At 34.1% G+C, this 20,622-nt stretch overlaps 1 protein-coding gene across 3 annotated transcripts in view; it reads left to right on the top strand.

Annotated features, from left to right (window-relative positions):
* bbc (choline/ethanolaminephosphotransferase 1 bbc) overlaps positions 1–20,622 on the top strand; it is a 108,280-nt gene that overhangs the window by 43,627 nt on the left and 44,031 nt on the right. For all 3 annotated transcript variants that reach the window (XM_069819188.1, XM_069819187.1, XM_069819186.1), the window contains 3 exons: positions 5,448–5,606; positions 8,013–8,138; positions 10,812–10,971. In XM_069819188.1, coding sequence (XP_069675289.1) covers positions 5,448–5,606; positions 8,013–8,138; positions 10,812–10,971 — 445 coding nt within the window. The remainder of the gene's footprint in view (positions 1–5,447; positions 5,607–8,012; positions 8,139–10,811; positions 10,972–20,622) is intronic.

Below are 20,622 nucleotides of genomic sequence, written 5' to 3'. Positions count from 1 at the left end.
ACAATGCTCCAACACTTAAAGGTAAGCGTTCACTACATCGTATCACACTCCTCATACGAATCGCACGCAATGGATATTTTAAGAGCACTGTAACAGATCTACCTCATCACCTCATCAGATTCCCTATCAGCTGTTTAAAACATGACGTCGTACGATATTGACATTGCAGAAAACAGAAGAGTTTGAGGTTAGGTCTATTATGTATGAATGTTAGCGAATAAAAATTTGTAATCGCTTCATGCGTCTTAATTGAAGAGGAAGAAACTAAAGAGATATTGGTTACATAAAATATATGTGAGAAAACTACTTGATTACTGTAATGGGAACGCCTCAAATTATATAATTCTTCGCAATTTTCTACAAGTGAAATAAGTTTTCCAGCTGCCATTTTGGCGCGACACTGAACATGGCACACCATAATAGTAACAGTTAACCAATTAAAATTGATTTATTAAAGAAGGCCATGATCGCACGCATCGGAAAAGTTGCTCATCCAAGAAACATGGACGGATTTGCCGAGAGCCGATGTGTACAATACGATGTAGTGAACGCGGTTACATAGCAATTACAGTGAAGATTGTCTTTTTCCGATCCGTGTGATTTGTCTGATGAGTGCGATACGATGTAGTGAACGCTTACCTTAAGTGTTAACAAATGAAAGAAATCCCATATATATGGTGCGTCAAAACACCTGACGATTTTTGAGCTATCAGACTTTCTGAGTGGTGCTGCCATAGTGACTGTCATAGTGTTCATTACTGTTTGAGTTTAGTTCAGATGGAGCATTGGACTGTTCAGCACCACATGCAGGGTAGAACTATTTGTTAAAATATAGTCTGTTACATTTGTGCTAATTTTATTATTCTTCTGTTTACAAAGAAATCTGATTTAAAACTGATATATATATATATATATATATATATATATATATATATATATAGACATACACACATATTCTAACATCCATCTCATTTTTAATCCGATTTTGTAAACAAATAATATTAGCATAGCTGTAACTGACTCCATTTTAACAAGCAGTTCTACTGCAGCAGTGCAGTGTTGAACAGACAAATGTTTCATCTGGACTAAATCGCAGTCAATACTGAACACTGTGACAGTCACTACAGCAATGCCACTTAGAGGTCATGATAGTTATTAGAGTTCAAAAACGTCAGTTGTTTTTGTCACACCCTGTGTTTTGAACAGCAGTCAAATTGAATTTGTTGCTTTACGTTTAGAATGACATATAGGGAAGAGAGGCCGAGCTTTTCATATTTACCAATCAATTTTCATAATTCTCTTAATTTTGTTTTCATATTCATTTGAGTGTAACTGCCACATTATTATATAATTCTGTAGCTTCTCCATGCTGTTAATGTAAATCATTGATATTTATGTTCACTTAGTGCTTTTTTTTCTTGTTTTTAATTTAAGTCCTTTAGGGGTGGTAAAGAGAAAATATAAAACAAGAAGATAAACGTGTCTTGTGCAGGGGCAAGGATCATTCTGTGTGATGGTAATTTTTTTTTTTTTACTGAATGTGAACTCATGTATAGAGATGGCACATGTTCATTTGTTGTGTGTTTAAGTTCTCTCCATAATTATACTTCCACTATTCATTAAATAATTTAATTAAAACATAATTTTGTCTAAATATTATTTTCAGTCCAGAGACTTGTTGATCAGTATAATTTTCGGAATTCACAGTAATAACTAGATTAGGGGAGAGTCGGGTAGTATCGGACATTGGGTAATATCGGACAGTGAGTTTCTTTCATCTACCACACGATGATAGTACCTGATTGACATGGTTACATTTCTGTGATGTCGCATAGAGAAACGTAACCATGTCATTCAGGTACTACCATATGGTGGTAGATGAATGAAACGCTCTGTCCGATATTACCCGATGTCCGATACTACCCGACTCTCCCCTAATACTTACATAAAGGTATTTGAAAGTTTTTTTGTAAAAGTAAATTAAAGATTGTTTTTGATCTGCTATATTTCTTGCATATCTCCTATTTAATGGAAATTGGCTCGAAAGCTGAATCATGATTGTGTCTGCATGTGACCAGAGAGTATTTGAATGGTTAGATACGGTTTCTTTCCTACAGCCTGAAGTATCCTTCCCCACTGTTCACATAAATCCCAGCTAGGAATGGTAATTTCATTCACATTACATTTTCTCAAAAAATTGATTTGTGAATCATTATGCGTTTAGATATATCAAATAATAATAATAATAATAATAATAATAATAATAATATCTCGTTGAATAAGCTTACCTTGAGTTGTTAAGACTAGAATTGCTTGGACTTTACGGGCATTTCTGAAAGATTGAGAAGCCATTATTGATGAGAGAATTTCCGAATTTTGAGCGGTGCATTATACATTTCTAACAGACAAGCTTTTAGCATCGGAAATTTTGTTAGAATTCACTTTATGGTGGAATTGAGCATAAAAAATGTCATTGTGGTATATTTGTCAAAAAAGATTAAAATTACGATTAAGCTAAAAAGAATCACATTTTTTCAACATTGTAGGCTAAATGGACAAGTCATACTATAGTAGAATCTCGATTCGTCATTTTCGTGGGGAGATCTGAAAAAAATTGTAGATAATAATAATAATAATATTTATTTATTCTGGCTAAGTTAGTAGATATGAAACGATGCAGGATTTTACATTGCAACAGATAAAAATGGTAACATTTGCATACATATATTTACTACATCAAAGAAATGTAGCCTACACCAATGTTATCATTTCTATTGTCAAGTTAGATTTGTATTTCTTCTTCTTAAAGAAGTCATTAGTCTTGATTTGTTTGGTGCCATCTTTACTTTTTTCATATTAATAATCTTATGCATTTATTAACACAATTATTACAATCAGGAAACTACAAAAATATATATTAAATATAATAGAAACAAAAATACATTAAAAAACTATTATATACATCAAACAAAAATGAACATGTCAAATATTTAAACAAAATAAAATATAAATTAAAGAAACGCTCGTAGTCAGGAGTTCAAAACCTCACTGTAGATAAGCAGAAAGAAGAACAAGACAAAATAAACAATTAATATAAGCAATAAAATAGCACAGATTACAAAAACAAAAGCCTATATGACAATAAGCAATCACATTAAAAAAGTTTATAACTAATATTCACAAGTATATAAGACAAATATTTAGCAATTATCTAACCCTATGTTAAGTTCCCTTAGTAATTTCTTTAATTTTAATTTTGAAACTTGAACAATGAATTTTCAACATGAATTATAGTCGTTTGATTCCTTTCAGTGATGTTATGAGAATTTCATTTTTCATTTAATTTATTGTATTCCATAGATTTTACACTGAAATTTGATTGATTGTAATGTTTATGGAGAATCTGATGATTCTGCTACCTCCTCCCATGATTAGTTTGTCATATGCTCATGTATGTACTATGGTCTTCATATTTGATCAGAAACCGGAACTGAAAATAGATGAAAAGCAAAATAGTAATATTTAATTGATTATGTTCTGATACATCATGATTATAATGTGAAATTTGCACTAATAAAATTGTTTCAAGAAACAAATTCTGTTATGTCGTTTTCAAATAACAGTGCCATCTCTGTTCATTGCCTGGTGAGCTGTACAAATGGTTGCATATTTCTTAATCTGGCAGTGTATTACAACTTAACGGCTTGGTATTCAAGAAATGGTAAGTAATATGTTTTAATCTGCTTATGTAATTATCCCTTTCAGGCTTGAAATGTACGAACAAAATATGAATACGTTCACATTTCATTTGCTGATAGGTACTAGAAATTATTGCATGTATGACTTAGTTATGAATATAAAAATATGTGTGTTTTGCAAGAAATACAGACGTCATAAAATTGTATGTTTCAATCATGGAGTTGACTTAATTTGAATGATTGTAATTTTTTTTGGACTTGTTGTCCAACAATATGTCTCTCTCATTATGATTTCAAACATGGGTATAGAATGTTGTTGCAAAAAATATTTTAAAGTGCGTAATTACATTATTCAGGAGCAGCAATTTTGTTCTTGTATGGGATTCTGGTTTTCATTGGATGTGTTGGATTTTTTTTTATTATTATTATTATTTAACATTGCTCATGAGCAGTAAATAATATGATAAACTATACCCATATATAGTCTCAACTTTAATCATATTTTAAATATTGATAGTGTTATATAGTAAATCAATATCAAGGGAAAAATTAAATTTTATTTAATTGTCCCTTTCAAAATCATAGGTTTATAGTTCTTATAACCGATAAGTGGATGGATAGTAAAGGGTAAGATATTTCTCTTATTGTAATATTTGTTTGAGCTATAATTACAACATTTTTGACTTGTGACACAAAAAAGTATGAGTTTGATTCACATTTTGTGTTAGAGCTGAGACAAGATGTTATGGCACCAACCTGCGCGAAGTTTTAAATTGCCGACCAGAAGGGTAGAGGAGTGGGGTTGTTTGGGTTACAGTTCTCAAGCTCAGAGAGGCAGGCATATCCATTTCATCTCTTTCTAAAAACATTCGTCTTACTTTAGTATCACGACTTTCCTACTCAAGAGTCCGAAGGTACCTAATGGAATTACATCTGCTATTCCATCTTTATATTCTTATTCTCTGTCCGAATCAGACGACTGATCTGTGCTGGAATCAGATGTCCCTAAGTTTATGGAAATGCTCTCCAAAATACTGTCCATCACATGCTCAATTTCAATGTAATTGTTCTCTACTTTCCTCACATAATCATACACTGATATCCATTCTTGGAAGAAGCGATTGCAGAGTCGGCCTCTGCTTATGCGTAGCATAGAAATTATAGATGAGTCTTCTTATGACTTCCTCATCAAAATTGTCTACAGCTGCAACAATCTTCTTCTTCGGCTGTGATTCTTCCGGACTGTAGAAAGAATCTGCTGTTCCTGTCTCAATATTTTTCCCTTCTTTCCTGATTCTTGCCAAGGTTCGCTTTGAAATACCAGTGGCAGCCAGTATTCTTGCACACACGCTTTTCAATGGAATTGGTATTCCATTTACAGCCTCTTCTGACATGAATTTCCATACATTGTATGCTATTTCATGTCCTTGACTATGAACTACTCTATGATTTCACACCTTAGACAATGCCATAATGAGAGCGCTCAGAAGGACAATGTTTTCAGAATTAGCAATAGCGGTAGTAGCAGAACGATCTGAACACTCGGAATGTTAGTAACCAACTAACCCAACACCCCTCCAGTTGAGTGTGAGGGCGAGTTCAAGCAAATGAACTAAAATGCATCCCTCGTGCTGGTGCCATAAATTCTCGTCCGGGTTCGCACACTTGAATAACATGTTCTTCATGCATCACGACTGGAATATTTTCATACTCTGCTGAAGAAACTAACATTGTTGTATTGATATGCAGGGCACCAGTGTACTCTCACCTGTGATTCCATTCAGCCTCGTCATTGTGCCAGCATTCATCATCTATAGAAAAAGTGTGGAACATGTATATGAGAATCATCCTGCTCTTTACATATTGGCATTTGGAATGGTGGCCGCTAAAGTTACCAACAGGCTTGTAGTAAGTTAAGACCTGAATTTCTTCACTAGTGTTGTGTGTTTCATGAATCTCCAGAGTCTGTACTTTGTATATTATTTTATGCTCGACCATGTCGAAATGTAGTAATTATACACCTGGTAGCAGCCCTTTAATGGATCTCATTAAAGTTCAGGTGTTCCACCAATCAGAAAACACCATTGTAGCAATATGAAAGCGCAAGTATCGATTATTCTCAGATATGCAATCGAAAGACAACTAGCGAAACATCACAGAGGCTGGAAATCCAATACTGTCGCAGAAGGTTGTGTTCTGTTACTATAATAATTAGCGTTAATTGTAAATAATATTCAAATAAACTCAATTTGTCATCTCGTTTTTCAATGTCTAAATCAATTTCAAGGTTATATCAAGATTAATGTTTATTTTACTCTCTAGATTATATCAAGGTCAATGACATTTGTTCCTCGGAAAAAATCAATACTTTCGCGTCTGCGCACATCTCACAATTTACGAGATATTGCACAAGGTCAGTTCCGCTCCCCAGTCAGATAAGAATAACATGAATACTTATGAATAATTTCAAGTTAGAAATATGGTCGAGCATAAAAAGTCGTATGAAACTTGCCTATAATGGTAATTAAGACGCTCGTATGAAAATTATGAAACTCACTAGCGTTCGTTTCATAAACATACTCGCGTCTTAATTACTACCATTATAGGCTCGTTGCATAATGTACTATTTCAACAACAATATTTTACACTTTGATTGCTTAATGGGTTGACGTGATAGAAATCTCACAAGGGGAAAGAGCAATGTGGAAACATGAGAGTTTAATGGACCCGTACCAAATTGTAGGGTTTGAAAAATAGTCTCCAGCACACCCAAGCTGTAGAGACTAATACTTTTTTCTCCTAAATTTAATTTAATTTACGAAACTTACCACCAACAACAACCTCGTATGTCAAAAAAAAAAAAGAGAGAGAGAGAGAGATTTCACTTAAAAAAAAAAAAGGCTTTCCGCCGAATCTTCTTCAGACATATCTTATGTCCAGATATGGATACAAACTTTACAAGAAGATATTTAAATACCCCCCCCCCCTTTTGTCAGCTACTAATTCCACAATTTGGGACATCTGGCCGACATCTATAGGCTAATTCACACAGGGATAGTTTACATGAGTAAAATGCTTGGAGCAAGTCGACTTTCCTTCGACTTTCCCCGTGTGATATGGTCGAGACAGTCAAGTTGTGACTTGGCGGTCAAGCAGAATTTGAGTTGACGACCCGTCAACTTTTGTGTCCACTTTCCCGTCACGTGACCAACTTGACTCCACACTTCCCGCGTATGAATGCGAACTTGTACCAACTTGGCAAGTAGAAAGTTTTTAGTTTTAGGCCTATTGTCGAATAAATTAATAATTATTAATAATGAGCGCCCCTAAGTGGAATTCCAACGATATCATAAAGTTTTTGGAAGTGTATGAGAAGTATGAACTTGTATGGAATATACGTGACAAAGAATACCTCAATAAAAACAAGCGGGAATTATTATTCCAGAAACTAGTCAGTGAACTCATGGAACAAGGTTTCGAAAACATAGATGTAGAAGTGGTTAAAAAAAAAGTTAAAACCCCTTAAAACAGGACTCATTCTGAGATGTTTCCTGTATTCTGCAGGATCTTCTTCAGCTAATTCTTTCAACAAGGTATTAGATCCACCGTGCATAATTCTTCTACGAATCCATTTCTTAACCCATGTTCTCTTTTCCTTTTTTTCAAGAATATTTTGTAATTCATACAATAACAAGGCGCCCATTAGCTGCACACATGCTTGAATATGTGCTGGTGGCATCTTCAGTTTCACCAAACTAAAAATGCCAGTTCACTATTGATTTTTATTAACTATAACAGAATACAAGAATTCAAACACCACTGCGAATACAACATTCAGCATGCGCTTTTTTTCAAGCATGGTTTCAAGTTTAATGTCTCCGTGTGATCACAAATATAGCATCAAGTTTAGAGGCTACAAGCACTTGACTCCTGTAAACTATCCCCGTGTGACTCGGGTTTATGGCTGACCACTAGGATCCAGAAAGCAGAGGTTAACTTAAAAATAAAATGCAATATGATTTGCGGAGAGAATACAAAACAATGATAAACTTAAAAATAAAGTACAATTTGATTTCTTCATTAGCAAGACATTAAAATGTTCTTTTTACCCTCCTGGAAAATTGAATATTTTGACATAAGAGGTTGCTGTTCAACACCTTCTAATGCTGATGGAATAAATGTTTCTGGCTTATTGATATGTATGTTTATCTTATTCATATTTTAAAATTTCTGTAAATAAAATTAGAGAAGTTTTTATGTATTCTTATGTGCAAAGGTATCTTAGCAAATTATGTAACATTCTTTGTATTTCAGGTGGCACACATGACAAAGAATGAGTTGGAATACCTAGATACAGTGCTCGTTGGTCCAGCCATGCTGTTCCTTAACCAATACTTCAATTTCTTCATCCCTGAATATATTGTGCTGTGGTTGTGCCTGGTATGTTCATTGCATTTCTCTATATTGAAGATACATGGTAAGAAATTTAATAATATATAAGTGGTGTCATGTATACAGCCTATTGAGACTCAGAAATAAATCTTAAGTGCCTTCATAAGCTCAGTAAAGAAGAACCTAGCTTCTTTAGTCTCAGAAATGTTCATGTAGGTATTGTTGCACTTCTGTAAGTTTAGAACAGGCGTCTCAAGGCCAACGCATAAAAATTATTACAGAGAGCAAGTGTACATAGCGTAGTCAGCTGAAGAGATAAGCGCAATACCCGAAGGTAGCCGATCACTGATTCATGTCACACGCATGAGCTAGCTAAGTTGCAACTGTCGCGGGAGAAATTCCACAAAGCTGCACTTTTGAGTTGTACTGTCACTAGATGGTTGTTTTTGGAAGGAATAAAATTTCTTAAGTAGTTTGCAGTAATAATAATAACGATAATACCAAACTTTATTTTCTAATTATATATTGAGTAAAAAGAAATCTGAAGCATGAACAACCATACATGTTACGTAATTAAGCACAAGGAACTGGCTACCCTACCCCATTATCTCCCGGCCTAGTTGCCTCATAAGTGATGTCTTGTTGGTATCACTTGTGAGGACAGTTGACTAAACAACAATACTTCATTTCTAGTAAATGGTTTTTGGTATGTCTTTTTTTTAGTTTATACTATATTTAATAAAATAAAATTCAATTAAATAGTAATAATAAAATTACAATTAAACATGTTGGTACGTCAATATTAATATAATAATTACAATAATAGTTAAATAATACGTTTCGTAATGTTTTCAATAATTGGCAATAACCAAAACATCTTAGAAATTCACAATTATTTTAAATTAGAACTATTCAAATCTTAAATCTAGTCTCAAATTCTTTTTTCAAGTCCTTCAGTACTTCATTATATTTGTTACTGGTCTTGATTCAAATTAGGTAACAATTAGATTAATGAAGTGGTAAATTGACTCCCACAATTTCACTTTCTCTATGAAAGCTTGTATTTCTTCATATATTTGCGGTAATAAGGACATTCTTTCTCGGAGATGGAGACAACATCATAGCGGTTGCAGATGTCTATTCAAACGTCGAGGTCAATGACGTCATCTGGAGATACACGAACTGCTCCTGCATCTTGTTCCACTCTTACATTAAAAAAGAGAGAGAGGAGGAAGTGCTCTGAGAAGGCCCTATTGAGACGTCTGGTTTAGGAGAAGGAGAAATACCTTTGTGATTCTATGTGATCTCATGTCGTAAATAATTTAGCCAGTTATTCTGATATATCTGTATGAAATTGAGTACTGATTCCAGACTGAGTTCTTCCATTATTTCTTCGTTGCATTTATGATCCCATTTTATATATCCTGCTGTTTCTCGCATTAATCTCATTTTATTAGCTATTATTCATCCATCCACCTTAATGTCCATGTCTCACCACCATAACAGAGTACAGATCTTGCCAAGGTTTGGTAAAGGCGTATTCTAGTACTTTTCTATACCAAGGAAGGTTTCAGAATCCTTTTCTTCATTGCCGTAGTTTAATAATAATAATAATAATAATAATAATAATAATAATAATAATAATAATAATAAATTAATAATAATGATAATATTATTATTATTATTATTATTATTATTATTATTATTATTATTGTTATTGTTATTGTTTTGTTTACTTATTATTCTTTATGAATTGATTAGTAGGCCAATCTATCGAACTCTTATTTAGGGCGGCTTTTGTTTCTACAAATTATCTATTACTACTACACATACTAGGGGATTATAATGTTTTTGTAGTGTAGTTGTCAATTTGAATTTTCTTTTGCCAATTTTGTTTCGAATTTCAGTACCATACTGACAAATATTATGGTGACAGTCACGTAAGATTAGCTCCTAAGAAACTAGCATGACCATTGCCAACTGTTAACCAGATATCATCAAAGCAGGTAAAATTGCAATGCTATGTACTGAAACAACATCAACGATGATTATGATGACAATAATAACAATAATAATAATAATGTTGTTGTTATTATTATTATTATTATTATTATTATTATTATGTTTAAATCGAGATGTTTGAGATGGGCAGGGCATGTAGCACATATGGGCGAATCCAGAAATGCATATAGAGTGTTAGTTGGGAGGCTGGAGGGAAAAAGACCTTTAGGGAGGCCAAGACGTAGATGGGAAGATAATATTAAAATGGATTTGAGGGAGGTGGGATATGATGATAGAGAATGGATTAATCTTGCTCAGGATAGGGACCGATGGCGGGCTTATGTGAAGGTAGCAGTGAACCTCTGGGTTCCTTAAGAGCCAGTAAGTTAGTATTATTATTATTATTATTATTATTATTATTATTATTATTATTATTATTATCAATGGTCGTGCTAGCTTCTTAGGAGCTAATCTTACGTGACCCTCACCATAATATTTGTCAGTATGGTACTGAAATTCGAAACAAAATTGGCAAAAACACTATAATCCCCTAGTATGTGTAGTAATAGGGGGAAATTGGTTAGGTTCCACCCTCAGAATATAAAGTAAGAAGATCCGGACTATACTATTTTTCATGACTGCTCGAACAATCTATTGCCTTCTGCAAACCTTGGATCTAAAGGCTGTTGTTCAGATATTAACTTCCAGTTTTCTCCACAGATTTGGGTGAGCTTTGACTTGCTGCGGTACTCATCGCAGGTGTGTCTCGAGATTTGTGACCATCTTAAAATCCAGCTGTTCCGGATACCTGTGGGAAAGGCTGCATCTGCTACTGCCTCGACAATGACGTCAAGCACGCCTTCTGCGGGAGAAAAGAACGGTATGGGGGGACAGCACCATGGTGGCAGGTCGGGCGGGAGAGGGGGGCGAGGGGCCCGTAAGCAGCATCACTAGTAGTGGGATGGTGGTTGGCAGCAGTGCAAGCGTTTGGTTTAGTTTTTATACACGTTTATTTATGGTATGCTGGTCCATATTCTTTTGCTTTCAACTGCTGTACAAGCGAGCCACATATTACATTCGTGCATGCTGCCAGTGGCATGGGTGAGGGACAAAGAGTTAGGTGAGGTAGATACGGATGTTGTTCTTGTTGAAAATGACAATGTTTCAAATTCCAGTTGAGCAGTTGGCTTTGTCATAAGTTTTCTACAAGTATTCCTATGATTTTTGCCAGGCGAGGTCGATGTGACAAAATAGAAAATCAAAACTGAAAAACAAACAGGAAATCTAGAGAGATAAATGTAGTCTGAATTATTTTTTTGTTATCTGAATTAAGGATGTGGCGATCTTGGGAGTGCTTTGCACATGTTATTGTATCATTTTCCACTGTGGACAATGTCTGCAAGAGGAGAACACAAGTGTTATACATCTGCCTTCTGGAGTTTGTACATAATTTAAAAATATGTTTGTAGTTACTTGTCTTACATTTAACATTTGGTAACAACGTTCCTTTCCCTTATACCCGAGGAACTTCACAGTTTTTTATTACTGTTATCACTATTAATAATATTATTTTTGCTGGCTGGGCTCGACAATCTCCATTATATATGAATGGAATCTTGGACGTTTTACTTTGTGTTACATCTTATTGACTGTATACGTCATTATCACTTTCTTACTCATTTTTCTCACTTAATCCAATTTTCATATTCATATGTTTTAGAATTCTTTTCATTCACTCAATGATGTAGTGCAAGTTTAGGCAGTTAACTTTTTCAAAATTCTTGTTTAGTATGTAGGTTACAAAATCTCGGTTAACATATTTTCGTATTTCATTCGGTTTAAGTAAGTATTTAGTGTATTATTTTGTTTCATAACCACAATCATTGCTCACACTATTACATGATACTGTATTAATGTAATATACTAGACATTACTAAGATTTGCAGTTATCTTGCTGTTTTACTTGTGTTTAGAGCATACAGAATACATTAAGCGCTGTAATTCCGAACTGTTATAAAAGTTAGATTCTTTTATAATTCTTCATGGAAGTAGATGAAAGTTTCATCTTATGTACGTACATACATGTCCTGAAACTTTTTTTCCCTCTCCATTTGAATGGTTGATATTAGAATTATTATCAAGTATTCATATTTAGTGATGACATGCCAAAGCTGTCTTCATTTTGTCATATTCGACATTGCTGGCATTGTCCTTATAGAGGTGGACTACAATGTACCGAGGATAAAGATTAATGATTGAATGATGAAACTATGACAGGGATGGAAGTATCCTGTGGAAACCTTCTCCACATAATATGCCTTTAACCAGTCACAAATCCCATTTGACCTTTTTGGGATTTGAAAGTATAGTATAGTGTAGGAAGCTGGCATACGGAAATATTCAAGTAGCAGCACTTTCTACCGATAGTTCAAAAAATATCCTGCAATTTCTTTCACAGTTTCAGGCATAGAAATTTCATTAAATAACAGTGAATTTCAAAATGATTAATTTATTATGACATTTATTTAATTTTTGTGAAAGGCGATCTTTAGGGTTACATTGTTGTTTTCTACCTCTTGTATTAATGGATGTAATTTGTTCATTTTTTTTCATTTAGAATATATTTACACTATCTGCAAAGGAATATCACGTAATATTCAATAATGATAAGCATGAGTGTAAAGAAATTTTATTCTTGTTGATGTTTTGAAGTATGACGACAATATGGCCGCAATGAACTATGGATAGGTTAGGAGACCTTGACTACTCGACTTCTCCGATAAAAAAAAAAGGTGTTCCTTGCACCAAAAATATTCGAAAAATTTGCTGTAGGTATTAAGATTTCTTTAACTTTTAAGAACGTATATGACGATATTTTCATCCAATTCCTAACAATACAGGCACATCACTGAATGCGAAGAAATGATTTATTTCCGATTGAACAGTATGTCTTTATTGTATATTATAAGATAATTTATCCTAAGCCAAAAATGTCTTGTCATTATTGTTCGTTATTAAACTGTTATTACTCTTGCACCAACAGTATTCTTTTTAGCGCTAAATTAATGTTGGAATTGGTGGGTTCTGTTTTGTGTGTATACTGAATACCATGGCAACAGTTATGCACCTGGATTCCATAGCCATTCAATTTATAGATCTCTATCACCATGAGAGAAAAAACAATTGAAGGGTACACGGGAAAAACGATCAAGGTTCATCAAAAATCGAAATTGAGTTAGTAATGCTATCTTATAGTGGAAAAGAAGTACTATCATGTGGTCTAGCTAGTAATAAGAAATCATCGTTCTTGACATTCCACTACGTCAATTTCTTTTAAATACACACATAAGAAAGTATTAAGTGCTTAAACTTTAAAATTCGTTTTTCTCGAAACTTTCTAAAATGGACCTTGATCGTTATTCCCGTGTATCCTTCAATTATGATCGCAAGTTGTATGCTGCTGCACTGCATATTGCTACACGAGATTCATTTCTTTAAATTATTTCACAAAATAGAATCATAACCAAATATACCATTCGCTGATTAAATTTAGGACAATCAAGCATTCCAAAGAAACAAAAACTGTTGAAATATTCTAAACCAACTAGCTGGTAGAAAACTATTCCATCCCTGGTCTTTAGTTAATTGATCAATCAATCTTCTTAATGTATCCAGCTGTTTGCTGACAACATAAAGTCCGCTATAGTCCATTGTAGTCTATTCAGTTGTTGTTTTTCACGAGAAATGAGGGGTATTTTGATCGGTGTTCATTATAGATGTCTGTTGCTATTAGCTAGAGTTGGGGTGTAGTCAATATATTCTGCAGGGCTGTGTCTTCTGCAACTGGTACTGATGATTTTAATTTACTTCTTTTGTGGTTTATGGATGGACAGTATAGAAGAATGTGTTCCAGATCTTCATCATGATTATTACGCCACAGACAAGTAGGATTATCAGAAATGTGAAATCGATGTAGGTACAATTGAGTGACAATGTGACCTGTTCTGGCTATTGTTAAAAATGTTTGAACATGTCTGTGCAAGTTTTTGTTCTTTTCCAGGTCATTTGGTTTCTTTTGTACAGACTGTAAAATTTTTCCTTTGTCAGAAGAGAGCCAATTGTTGATCCATAGGTTTGTAAAATGAGACTTTACTGAAGCAAAAGCATTGGATAGAGATATCACTTGAAGAGGTCTTGGTTGCAAATATGTTGCATGTTTTGCAATATTATCGACTTTCTCGTTTCCAGGTTACCACAATGACTACGTATCCATTGAAATTTAGTTAATTGATGACAAAACTAATTGGACGTGATAAATACAACAGAATCAAAAATATTATTATTGCTTAGGAAATAGATTATAAGGACTCACAACTTACATAAAGATATTCGTAACAAAGGTCTGTGCATTCTTCTGTTATTTTCTGAAAGCTGTTTATATAGGGTTTTCATAATAAGTTCTTCTTAAATGAAGGAGTGTTTGAAGCATAACACTGCAGCCTCGACTGGGCTGCTTATGCCTTAGTACTCCTTTACTTAGGAATGTTTGTTGAAGTCCAAACTGCTGCTTTCTTTGCATAGATCACATCTCGGCTATACTGTGCCGTCTGTTGATTGAGCTACTACAATGGAACGTCGATAATCCGAACGTCAATCATCCGATACATCAAATATCCAAACTCATATTTTCTCTGATTAATTTTTTTTAATTAGGTACCATACACATGCTACAGTATGTATTTATTTTCCTCTGTAACACACTGAGAAAGATCCTAGCTGACATGATTAACAGTGATAAGATATTAACGAGATACTGTACTGTACACTGTATTACAAGGCTCTTCTCGGAAATTCCTTTTCCTCTTCCTGATCACCTTCAGCATCATTCTTTTTTCACCTACTCTTTCTAGCACAGCTTCATTTCTTATTCTGTCTTATTCACACACTCCATCCTTCTCCATATCCACATTTCAAATGCTTCTGGTCGCTTCTCTTCACTTCGTCGTAATGTCCATGTTTCTGCCCCTATACAATGCCACACTCTGCCCAAAGTACTCCACTAGTCTCTTATTTCTTTTTCAAGAAGTCCGCAGAAGAAGCTCCTTTTGCCATTGCTATCCCTCTTTTGACTTCCTGGCAGCAGCCCATGTTATTGCTTATAGTACACATCATGTATTTGAAGCTGTCCACTTAAGGCTGGTTCACAATAAAACGGGAACGAGAAGCAGAGAATGTGAATATGAAAATTTTTGATTCACAATAAACCGAGAACATAGACGACTATGCATATCGATATGCATGTCAATAATGATATGTAAAGTCGATATTACGCATTCTGATGTTATTTGTGTATAATTGACCAATGGCGTTCTCTCATGAGTACAAGGCAGCCAACATAAACACAGGTTAACCAACTTCAAAATTTCAATGGTACTATAAATATGCCCATGCATCTTTATTATCACAACCTATTTTAAGTCTACCATAACGTAAAATAATTAGAGAAGAAACATTTGTAATAGAACAAAAATGAACACAACAGTAGTTATTGAATTGAAGCATGAATATGTAGTGTGTAATACAACCAATACAGTAATAAAAGATGATTCACTTACGATCGATGTTCAAAGATGCAGCTATTGAAAGGCACGTATTCTCCTTCATTTTCTCATCTTTATACGAGGCGCGGCGCTTATCATAAACGTGAGGATTTTCCTCAACACTCAATATTAGAATCTCATCAAATAAAACTTGCTCCATGATGCACAGCACAGAACAAAATAATGCATAGGTTATGTCACTTTCTTCTTGCTACAAAATAGACGACAAAATATCCTTTAGATGGCAATAGAATGAATCTAATGGGCTGTGATCGGAAACGTGAACGCCAGAGTTGAAACTTGGCCAACTCTCCGTTCCCGATCCCGGGCTCCGGCAAGCTTTTCGTTAATTGTGAATGCTCACATTTAAATGTACACATTTTAACAATTTTACCGTTTTCGTTTTCGTTCCGATTCTCGTTTCCGTTTTATTGTGAACCAGCCTTTACTGTACTGCCTTATTTAGTATTCGCACGTTTATTTTCTTTATTTTTCTTCTTATGACCATGCTCTTGGTCTGTTTGTAGGAGGGGTAATGAATGCAATGCAGAGTCGCAAAGGGATGACTGATACAAATATCACATATCCCCTTTTCACTTGTATCATGCATCCCCACAGAACATACATACTCTTACTTGAAAAGGGATTAGGACAATCAAAGTCTCATGGTTGCCGGACATAATTAGTTAAAGGTATGTAGATTGCAGTCCAACAAAATGATTGTTGATAAATCTTATCCGTATTATTGAAAAATGATGAAGAATATTTTACATAATATCTACTTTGATCTGTCAGGATTGCAATTCTGGCTCTAGATCAAATTCTTCAACTCCACACTTGCTACAAATGTCAATAAACCATCAACAAAAAGTGATTATTAGAACATATGATTTGCAGAACAGTAATGCCAATGATCGGGCCAAAATTGATCATGTATCATATATCCCCAGTCTCCCCTAGTCGAAAGATTTGTGATGTAATTGACATGAACAGGTCTCACTTCGATATCAGTGATTCAATCATTTCAGTACAATCCATGGCAAGAATTGCTTACTCCTTGTAAAGAACATAATCAGTAAACTGAAAGTTGAGTAGTTTTTGCTTTTTTATTTTATTATTTCATAAGAATGAAATTTTTTTAATAAGAAGAAAGAAGAGTGGTTATTGCACAATACTATGTTATTCATTTTATTTCTCGGAGTTTATTTACTTTTCTTTTTCGTATCGTTTGTTGTAAACATGTAGAAAATGCATAGTTTTTTAATGACTTAGTCACTATTAATATTTAAAAAAAAATATTTGTGGATAGTTATAAGTGACATCGAAATGCTATTCTGGCTGTCATATATATGTAAAGTTGTAGTTTAAATTTATTGTAGATACATTTTATTTTATTTTCTTCATTATGCATAAAATGAAATACTTCAAGTTTTCATTCACCAATTGTATTGGCGATGCCATCGATCATATTATAAAATTGTTCTTTAAATAATTTTAATGTTTTCTGTCATAATCTTATGTAGTAATATAATTAAGTTGAAGACTGTCTATTTCTTATTTTGGTGTGTGTTCAATAGATGAAATTTATATTTGATTTCTTTTATGTTAGTGTTTGTAAAAATTTGGACAATTATTATTCCAGCAAAACGTTTGAAACACATTATTTTGATAATTAGTTTCTGAAGAAGCAAAGGCCATTGCTCTAGAATCAATTAACAGAAGATTGGCTGTACATTTACACAGATGGCTGTCTCATGAATCAAGATGAAGAACCTGCCTATACTTCTTCTTCTATAAAAACTTTGGCACACACAAATTCCACAATTTGGGACATCTGACCGAAATCTACGGCTGACCACTAGGATCCAGAATACAAAGCAGAGGTTAAATTAAAAATACAATATGATTACGGAGAGAATACAGAACAATAATAAATTTAAAAATAAAGTACAATTTGATTTCGGAGAAACATGAGATGAAAATACATTGAAGAGTAATGAAATGAAGTAAAAAAAAAAATTACATAGTATTATACAAGTAATTGTGTAAAATTGATAATGAATCTCTCAATACCATTAGACAAATTTTGTTAATGTCCTCATTAGAAAATTTAAGAGAAAGGAGAATGGTTTTGGTTAACTTAAATGAAGTTCCCCTAGCGCCAAAACAAAGTCCTTTCACTTCCCATGTATTAATATTCATTTTGTATCTCTCACTGAAGTGAGGAATACATGGGTTGTAAATAGATTTCTTTTCATCGTTAACGCTATTGGCTTGTTGATCATTCTTCTCAAAACGGACAGTGAGGTCAAGAATGAGGCTTCTTTGATTCCGGCGATCAATGGCTATAATGTCTGCTCTTCTCGTTGACCCATTCTCAGCCAAGCAGTGCACTTCTTCGTAAACCTCCCACTTTGCCTTCCAAAGAGTGGTTGCGATGGAGCTTCTCACTTTAAGGTGGTGATTGTTCCTCAGTAGTTCTCCTTTAGGGCAATAACCCAAAACATGCCCAAGGGTTTCTACTTCGCTGCATCCTGGATGACGACAGTTTTGATCTTGAAAGGAACGACCTGGCACCGATCGTACTGCTGCAATGTTTGTGAACATCTTTATGGCATTGGTCCACTCTGAGGTTGATATCCCTCTTCTATTACTAATCCAAGAGTTGTTTTTTGGATCTTCACTGTAAGTTACCACTCCTTTGCCTTTTTGTGGAAGACGACACCAAAAAAATTTTGATGGCGAAGTTGAAGCCATTACACCACTCCAAAATATATTTGTTTGGGTATAGAAATGCAAAACTATAGTTTTTTCTGTCTGATTCTAAAGCTGCAATCCAGGCAATCAGTTCAACCACATTCCCTAAAATGGAAAAAATTAAATAAACTCATTGCACGGTAAAACAGATTAAAACTTTAAATAAGAATATGGTTTTCCAATGAATCCCTGCCCACTGTGGGCTGTATGGTAATGAAAACATTGATGTGTTAGCCAAGAAAGGAACTAAAATCAACATAACAAACTATAAATTTTCATATGAATCTATTAAACAGGTTATAAAAAGGAGAGTTAATCCCATCCATCACAACAATTCAGTAATGGAACACCAAAATTCAAGATGGAAAAATTCATTGTCATATGTATATCAGTATCCATCACTGGGAGTGACTTTCATAGCCTGCCGCCATTTTGCTACAGAGAACTGCTTAAAACGAAACAGTGATGAAATCTCGACCACATGTTCCTATGTTTACTTTTTCTCCTGCTTAATTTGGAGAATGCTACAGTTGGAAAAATTGAAGAAGCCACTGAACTCTGGAAACTTACCTCAAGTCCGAAAGTTTTAATACTTTTCGCCCATATTTTCATCATCTTATATGTCTCGCAATTGTCTCTCATTTCAGATATCATTTTAATGAAGAGCAGTTGAATTACAAAGGTGTTTCTTTATTTACTCTGTATTAAGATCGAAATTAATATACTAATAAAAGTTTAGAGTCGAATATAATCAATTACTGTACATTTAGTAATATTGCTCTGATAACTCGATCAGCTAGTTGAATGAAATATATACATCATTTGTAGCAGTCTTTCACTTCTTTTATTATCTTCACCAAATCTGAATAGGAATTAATTTCTGGGAGCTACACTTTCTTTTCTCAAGTAACTTTTCATATTTCACAATGTGATAATGTGTAAAAATTTGCTCTCAGATTCATTATGTTACAATGGAATGTGCAAGTTATATAATTCATGCTCATATCAATTATTACATATGCCTTTAATTCTGCCTTTGTGACATCTTTGATTACTTACAAATGGCTTTCAGAGAACCTGGAGGTTCATTGCCATCCTCACATAAGCCCGCCATTGGTCCCTATCCATAGCATCGTATCCCATATTCCTCAAATTCATTTTAATATTATCCTTCCATATACGTCTCGGCCTCCCCAAAGGTCTTTTCCTCCCTCATGTCTTCCAATTAACAGTCTATATTCATTTCTGGATTTGCCCATACGTGCTACATGCCCTGTCCATTTCAAATGTCTGAATTTAATGCTCCTAATTATGTTAAGTGAAGAATACGATGCGTGCAATTCTGCATTGTGTAACTTTCTCCATTCTCCTGTGACTTCATTCCTCTTAACCCTAAATATTTTCCTAAGCACCTTATTCTCGAACACCCATAACCTCTGCTTCTCTCTCAAAGTGAGAGTCCAAGTTTCACAACCATACAGAACAATCGGTAATATAACTGTTTTATAAATTCTAACATTTAGTTCTTTTGAAAGCAGACTGTATATTCCCGGTGACATCTTTGATTGCATGTATTAAATACATAAATGCAATTGGAACCTTTTTTCTAAAATTCATGTCTTTTACTACAACAGTATCATCTATGCAAATTAGAGTTGGGCAACACGATTCTTTTTCAGAAGTCGATTCCAACGATTCAGTCATACATTACGAATCGATTCTAACGATTCATTCACGATTCTTCTCAGTCTGCAATTCCAACTATTCTTTTGAATCGTCAACGAGTTCACGATTCTTCCCAGTCTGCGATTCCAACTATTCTTTTGAATCGTCAACGAACGACTCGCAGGACACTTTCCTTTGCAAACCACGCGTAGAACAAAAACGTTCTACATCTCTTGCATAGATGGCATAAGAGGTGAGACATTGGATTGTCTCTTTCTCATTGGCTGGAACCATTCAGCATGACTTCCATTAGTCTACAAAATTACCCAAGATAATGTTTCTAAATTATAATTTATCAACTGAACCTTATTATGAAGTACATTTTTTGCATTACATCTCTATTCAACTATGTAAATTTCAGGTTTGTGTTCATTATTTTCCATACTTAACAAATGCAGTATTTTGATTTCACTCTCGCTCAGGAGCATTCGGCACGGTTCGGAAATGTC

The sequence above is a fragment of the Periplaneta americana genome, chromosome 2, assembly GCF_040183065.1.
Source record: "Periplaneta americana isolate PAMFEO1 chromosome 2, P.americana_PAMFEO1_priV1, whole genome shotgun sequence".
In the NCBI taxonomy this organism is placed as follows: Eukaryota; Metazoa; Arthropoda; class Insecta; order Blattodea; family Blattidae; genus Periplaneta; species Periplaneta americana.
This window is presented reverse-complemented; position numbering and strand designations above follow the sequence as displayed.